The 8,068-nt window shown below is 41.0% G+C and overlaps 1 protein-coding gene across 2 annotated transcripts in view; it reads left to right on the plus strand.

Annotated features, from left to right (window-relative positions):
* Positions 1-6,409, plus strand: part of nau (nautilus) — a 49,746-nt gene extending 43,337 nt beyond the window's left edge. For both annotated transcript variants that reach the window (XM_065218234.1, XM_065218235.1), the window contains exons 4-5: positions 4,649-4,727; positions 5,619-6,409. In XM_065218234.1, coding sequence (XP_065074306.1) covers positions 4,649-4,727; positions 5,619-5,941 — 402 coding nt within the window. In that variant the 3' untranslated portion in view covers positions 5,942-6,409. The remainder of the gene's footprint in view (positions 1-4,648; positions 4,728-5,618) is intronic.
* The last annotated feature ends 1,659 nt before the right edge of the window (positions 6,410-8,068 follow it).

An 8,068-nucleotide genomic window follows, 5' to 3' on the forward strand; every position in this document is an offset into this window, starting at 1 on the left:
TGGGTTAGGACATTTTTTTTTGGGGAAAAATTTTTGACACCTAAATACGCTCCAAATCTCGATTAGAGCCGTATTTACGGAGATAAATCGATTTAAAGATTTTCATACCCGCCAGCCTGAAAATAATGGGTTAGGACATTTTTTTTCGGGTAAAAATTTTTGGCACCTAAATACGCTCCAAATCTCGATTAGAGCCGTATTTACGGAGATAAATCGATTTAAAGATTTTCATACCCACCAGCCTGAAAATAATGGGTTGAGACATTTTTTATTCGGGAAAAATTTTTTGACACCTAAATACGCTCCAAATCTCGATTAGAGCCGTATTTACGGAGATAAATCGATTTAAAGATTTTCATACCCGCCAGCTTGAAAATAATGGGTTGGGACATTTTTTCCGGGAAAAAAAAATTGACACCTAAATACGCTCCGAATCTCGATTAGAGCCGTATTTACGGAGATAAATCGATTTAAAGATTTTCATACCCGCCAGCCTGAAAATAATGGGTTGAGACATTTTTTATTCGGGAAAAAAATTTGGACACCTAAATTCGTTCCAAATCTCGATTAGAGCCGTATTTACGGAGATAAATCGATTTAAAGATTTTCATACCCGCCAGCCTGAAAATAATGGGTTAGGACATTTTTTTTTGGGGAAAAATTTTTGACACCTAAATACGCTCCAAATCTCGATTAGAGCCGTATTTACGGAGATAAATCGATTTAAAGATTTTCATACCCACCAGCCTGAAAATAATGGGTTGAGACATTTTTTTTCGGGAAAAAATTTTTGACACCTAAATACGCTCCAAATCTCGATTAGAGCCGTATTTACGGAGATAAATCGATTTAAAGATTTTCATACCCGCCAGCTTGAAAATAATGGGTTGGGACATTTTTTCCGGGAAAAAAAAATTGACACCTAAATACGCTCCGAATCTCGATTAGAGCCGTATTTACGGAGATAAATCGATTTAAAGATTTTCATACCCGCCAGCCTGAAAATAATGGGTTGAGACATTTTTTATTCGGGAAAAAAATTTGGACACCTAAATTCGTTCCAAATCTCGATTAGAGCCGTATTTACGGAGATAAATCGATTTAAAGATTTTCATACCCGCCAGCCTGAAAATAATGGGTTAGGACATTTTTTTTTGGGGAAAAATTTTTGACACCTAAATACGCTCCAAATCTCGATTAGAGCCGTATTTACGGAGATAAATCGATTTAAAGATTTTCATACCCGCCAGCCTGAAAATAATGGGTTGAGACATTTTTTATTCGGGAAAAAAATTTGGACACCTAAATTCGTTCCAAATCTCGATTAGAGCCGTATTTACGGAGATAAATCGATTTAAAGATTTTCATACCCGCCAGCCTGAAAATAATGGGTTAGGACATTTTTTTTTGGGGAAAAATTTTTGGCACCTAAATACGCTCCAAATCTCGATTAGAGCCGTATTTACGGAGATAAATCGATTTAAAGATTTTCATACCCGCCAGCTTGAAAATAATGGGTTGGGACATTTTTTCCGGGAAAAAAATTTTGACACCTAAATACGCTCCAAATCTCGATTAGAGCCGTATTTACGGAGATAAATCGATTTAAAGATTTTCATACCCGCCAGTCTGAAAATAATGGGTTGGGACATTTATTTTCCGGGAAAACATTTTTGACACCCAAATACGCTCCAAATCTCGGTTAGAGCCGTATTTACGGAGATAAATCGATTTAAAGATTTTCATACCCGCCAGCCTGAAAATAATGGGTTGGGACATTTTTTTTTCGGGAAAAAAAATTGACACCGAAATACGCTCCAAATCTCGATTAGAGCCGTATTTACGGAGATAAATCGATTTAAAGATTTTCATACCCGCCAGCCTGAAAATAATGGGTTGGGACATTTTTTTTTCGGGAAAAAAAATGACACCTAAATACGCTCCAAATCTCGATTAGAGCCGTATTTACGGAGATAAATCGATTTAAAGATTTTCATACCCGCCAGCCTAAAAATTTTTTTCCGGGAAAAAAAATTGAAACCTAAATACGCTCCAAATCTTGATCAGTTTTTCTTGAACCGATGGCCGCCATCTTGGATTTCAAAATGGCATCTGGCATCGATTTCCGGCCTCTACACGTCGTTTCCTTTCCGGGAATACTCATATTGTAGAGTATTTGACAGATTTTCTTGACCCGATGGCCACCATCTTGGATCCCAAAATGTCGTCTGGCATCGATTTCCGGCGTCTACACGTCGTCTTCTTCCAAAAATATACATATTGTAGGGTATTTGACAGTTTTTCTTGAACCTATGGTCACCATCTAGGATTACAAAATGGCATCTGACATCAATTTCCGGTCTCTACACGTCATTTTCTATCCGAAAATACCAATGTTGTTGGGTATTTGACAGTTTTTCTTGAACCGATGGCAGCCATCTTGGATTCCAAAATGGCGTCTGACATCGATTTTCGGCGTCTACACGTCGTTCCCTATCCGGAAATACCCATATTGTAGAGTATTTGACAGTTTTTATTGACCCGATAGTCCCCATCTTGGATTCCAAAATGGCGTCTGGCATCGATTTCTGGCCTCTACACGTCGTTCCCTTTCCGGAAATATCAATATTGTAGGGTATTTTACAGTTTTTCTTGAACCGATGGCCGCCATCTTGGATTCCAAAATGGCATCTGACATCGATTTCCGGCCTCTACACGTCATCCCTTTTCCGGTTCCTGTTCTCACATTGTACAGCAACATCTTATATGGACAAACTTTCGAGACATAACATATTAAGGAAGTTCATGTGCACACTAGCGCCGCGTAGTGTGAGAGTCCTGAAATAATATGACCATCATCCGAAAGGACTTAGTCACCTGAACAACTTTGCTGAAGACAGTAACCTTCTATATGGCCAGGTTCTCGAGATACAGCTTATACAGGAAATTCACTTGCACATTAGTGCCGCATAGTGAGCGTGTTCTGAACTAATATGACCATCATCCGAAAGGACTTGATCACATGCACAACTTTGCTGAAAACAGCAACTTTCTATATGGCCAGGCTCTCGAGATACAGTTTATATAGGAATTGCACATGCACACTAGCACTGCGTAGTGAGAGATTTCTGAACTAATATGGCCACCATTCGAAACGACTTGGTCACCTGAACAACTTTGCTGAAGACAGTAACATTCTATATGGCCAGGGTCACGAAATATTCTATGTTGGAAATATGATCCATATATTATAGCGCCCGTCATAAGTAACATAAAAGTGAAGCGCCTCTAGCGGCGTAGTTCCCAATTTAACCTGAATCCAATGGCACAGGCTTGTTGGTCTAACCCAGTACAGCAACTTTGTCCAAGACAGTATAGCTTTATGTATTGAAACAAATGAGATAATCCACTACAGCCCCCATTAGTGAAAATCCCATAAGCTGTGGGTATCCTTATTCGCGGATAGCCCGGCAATAAGGAATCCGGCAATAAGGATTCCTGACTGTAGATTAATTATTTTAAAGTTTCAATCAAATTCCCGGATATTTCACGGTTGCTTTAGACTCCCGGTTCCCCCGGTTCAGTGGACCCTTATTTTTACAAAAACCCCTTCCAAGATAAGTTTTTTGTTGAATTGAGAGATGGCCACTTCTCCTAGAGGGGGCTATTGTCGGGGGTAGAATGGTCTCTAATAACATACCCACATGTTTTGGAGACATTGGGTAGCCATTCTCATTTTGCTCGATCAGCATGATCGCTAATGAATTTACCATAAATTTCTGAAAATTTTGATATGCTCTGGTTGAAATTTTATTCCGGGACAGTGGATGGGTCATTCAGTTCTAAGAAAAGCCAATAACTATGCTGAGCATTGTTCGGTTCTATCTTAATGCCTGAGCTTCTTACAAAGCATGTACAAGATGTCAGTAAGTTTCACAATGACATTAAACATTGAAATGGGGTCAAGGATGAAACATCGATATGAGGGTTCAGAACTATAGAAGATGAATCGTGGCACCGTTAAAACCAATTTCGTGGAATTATTCAACGGAAAACTAAAAGCTCAAATGATTTGATGAAGTTTAATGAAAAATAGGCTAATCGTTAAAGAATTATGAAATGATAAATTTCGCATAGCAAACTCCTCAAAGTCTAAATCTTCAACAACGACAACCCAAAAAGAAATAGTCACGGGTGCAGGCCAGGTTAACAGATTACGATACGTTCCCGAAATAGACCGCACCTTTTGAAGTGAACATAAATGTTCTCTACCTCCCTCCCTCCTCTGTCCCATCCGCACTGTATATGTGCGGGAAAAATCTCAAAAGTTACGACTTCATTTTATTTTATTGCCGAATGTCATCTTTTTAATTGACGATATAGAAGTGCCGTAAAATCCCGCTCTCCGTTATATTCCCATCCTATTCCACCTCGTAGGAATACACTTTCTCGCATTTGTATGACATGGGGAGCCGACTTTTCCGAGCGAGCAGTCGCAGTCTCGTCAGATTTTCATGGAAATCACTTAAATCAGGCATTTTGTTGCCCGCTTGGGTCTTTTTGGTTATTTTTGGAGAAAACAAAAACAGGAAACTCGGTTACAATGTATGGTTTGAACTTACCTTGTCGAATTTGTCTTCCATTTCAGAACTGCTGCTCCAACAGTTACCTGCGCGATCGGTTGCACCAGCTCAGCAAGGACAGCGATCGCTACTCTCCAATCACCGGTAAGTAATAGGGCCCTATTCAGAAACACAAACAGAGAGAGAGAGAGGAAAAAAACAATTTTCATCATCCGTCATTCAAATCAGAAGGGAAAGTTCATCGCATTTAGCCAACTCATCGCCATTACAAGACTAGGTAAATGTAGTATGCCATGCCGCGACACGCCACGCGAGCTGCTACTTGACATTTTGCATCATTTGAATTTGCTGCAAATCGTGAGAATCGCTCATTTCCTGATGGATTTACCTTACCCTGAATAAAACGCGGTGGTTGTGAGACCGAAACGGTTTGAGAAAGTAGAGAATATCGTCACTTAATGATGTGCCAACAGACCAGCAGAAGATCTCAGCTCAGAGCCTATACGATGATGACGGTTGCCATTGGTGATCGTTCTCAACGTGATGCCATCAAACTTAACCCGCACCACCGAGAGAGAGAGAGAGGGGAGCTGACGAGCGCAGTGCGAGTTGATTTTGTTCCAAATTAGAAAATTAGGAATTCATCCGTGATTTGATTTATATCGGTCGTTTTTCTGTGTGATCTTGCCTGTGATTTGTATGCGGTTTATTATTCTTGAAAATGCGAATAATTGGATTAGTTACAACCTATGATTTCGGGTAGAAATGACCTCACAAGAGATATTTTTGAGTATATAAATTAAATACGGGTTCTATTTATACTCTAGTTTCCCTCTTTTCTATACGAGCTAGGAAATCTTCCCCATTTGAGTAACGGCTAAAACATAACCCTACATCATACATGTTTAGTAATAATTCACCAAAAATAAAACAATAACAACTCGCAACCGTCCAAAAGATTCCCAAGTCTGATTATAGTTCTAAATCGGTCTGAAAAGTATCTATACCCATCTCTCTCTTCCCATCCCTTTGCAGGCCACACACCATCGAGCGCGGCCAATGGGTCGAGCTTGGATTGTCTGAACCTGATCGTGCAAAGTATTACCAACGTGACAACGGCGGCCGTGGCGGCGGCGTCTACGGTAAACGGAGTACCTTCTTCTATTGGCCACCACCATAGCGCTCCGCTAAACCAAATCTCGTTCGTGTCTCCGTCGTCGTCGTCGTCGTCATCATCCTCATCCTCCTCGTCGTCATCGGCGGCTTCAGTGTCCCCGTTGCCCCCACCGCCTCCCTTGGCTACTGCGGTTCCACCATCAACAACAACAGCAATCCGGACGACGACATCGTTACCTTAGAAACCGACCGCAGTCTTCTGTGCGTCAAACACATGCGTGCATGTAGATAAATGCCATAGTTCAAATAAGTGCAATAATATTAAATCTCTCGTTTGCTATCCTGCCTCGCGCCCTTACTGCTCTTAGGATGGGGACCGGATCCTCACTAATTAATTGTAAATATTCGCTACGTTGAGAATAAACAATGCTTTTCTTGTGTTTTTGGCGACCGCGCATAAGTCATTTGCGAGTTGGCAGTAGCTAGCAGAAAAAGGGCGCAGACACATTTTAGAAATTCAAAAGTGAAAGGTAAAACGAAAAATTACGCGTGTAGTTTAGTTTTCTTCGGTAGGAGCTCTAGGTTAGGTTTTATTAGTGCTCGGTTTAGTAACTGCAGCAAACATCAGTATAGCTTTTTCGAGTCATTAGGATGCCAAAGACTACTTGGTAGGAATTCGGACTATTTGCAGAATGATTTCACCAGAAGAAGCGTAGAACCAATAGAATGCAGTTTGGTGAACATTACTGAAACATATTTTTACTAAAGTGGAAACAAAATACAATCGTATAAATAAATTTATTTTTAAACATCAAATGAGTTAATTTACTTTTTCCCAAATGAACAATTGTGAAACTAGTACGGACGGGTTATGGAACGAAACAATGGAGACGCTTGGTGTTTGATCCGAAGGATCGATATCTAGCTTGAGGCTGTCCGCATTCAACGTGGACACATTTTGAGAGGTTTTAGACACTCATCTTCGCCAGCGTTGACAACCATCCATAGGTAGATTTTGTTTTTAATTTGCATAGACGGTGGAAATTTGCCATTGTTGATCAAAGAGTGCTGGAAGCGAAAAAATTTCCTCCCGTCAAATTTTTGACCACAAACCACAAACCGGATTACCAACCGGGGGAAACTAACGATTTTAAATTGGCTTACTACTTGACTAGCGTATTGGTCCCAAGCAAATCGATGAACGTACCCCATTTTAGTCGAATTTCTAGTACCACACTATTAGCGAATTCGTTTATTATTCAGTTCCAACCTGGATCGGGTATCAGGATTGGGTCTGCTTGTTTTCTGACAAACGTCAGTTTGCTCGTTTGTTTTTGAAACCTAGCTCAGGTTGAGGTTCGCACTGACAAAAAGTTCGGTTTCGCACTGGGTTGGAACTGGTTCCAACCCCGATAATAAACGAATTCGCTATATGTTTGTTTTGATTAGCTATGAAAGTTTGACAGATAAAATAACGGGTTCGTGGATTTTCCTATGTTTCGAGGGGTGCATCGATTAGCTTGGGACCAAAGAGAGTACCAGAGCTGAGTCAAATGGTTGAGCACGTTTCTTCGGGACCTTCTGGTCTTAGAGTTACCTCTATGGGATTACTCCGTGAAGCGAACCGTTTACAATTGCGACTTCCCCTCTAAAACATCAAGCTAGCTTGTTGGGTTCACTTGGCCAGATTTGGTGAATCCGTTCCATTTTATCCTTTATAATATTTTCATACTTAATTCCCGAGTACTAGTACTAGTGACACTACAAACATTTCGAACTCATTAAATACGCGTCAATCAAGCAATGCAGCTTGATTGAAAGTTCCAGTACATTAATAATGATTCCCACATTGAAAGCGGGGTTTATCGTATACGAAAATAGCGTCGGAATGCTTGCGTTCTTGAAATGGGCTTTTGGAGTTGCGATAGAGCTGTCACTTTCTAACCTCCGGATTTAAACTTCTTGCAATTATTTATATGGGCTACAAAATGGTGAGTGACAATCTGGAAGGAGCGATATACCTAGCTCCGGTCCTCACAAGTTCCTACCTCACGGCTTCACGAGTCATATGATCACAAAAGACTGCCAGCTGAAACATGGACACAGCTGGTTTCCGTAGCCTGGGCAATGTTGTCAATCCGACAATAGCAGAGTGAGGAGGTGCGACGCGAACACTGGCGCGGTAACCATAGCACGGTGATAGAGGAAATGCTTCGCCAACCCGGGCGTCTGTTCACCATGGAGGTGCGGTTCAAACAGCGTCTGACTGGCATCCAGCGGCTGAATAAGAAATGCTCTTCCCCGGAAGCTACACCTAAGATGGCAGCCCCATCACGGCGGATAGGAGACCTTAGGCCAACCACCTACTG

Source organism: Ochlerotatus camptorhynchus, unplaced genomic scaffold (assembly GCF_037179485.1).
Source record: "Ochlerotatus camptorhynchus isolate MF236.1 unplaced genomic scaffold, CSIRO-AGI_Acam_v1.1 ptg000084l, whole genome shotgun sequence".
In the NCBI taxonomy this organism is placed as follows: Eukaryota; Metazoa; Arthropoda; class Insecta; order Diptera; family Culicidae; genus Ochlerotatus; species Ochlerotatus camptorhynchus.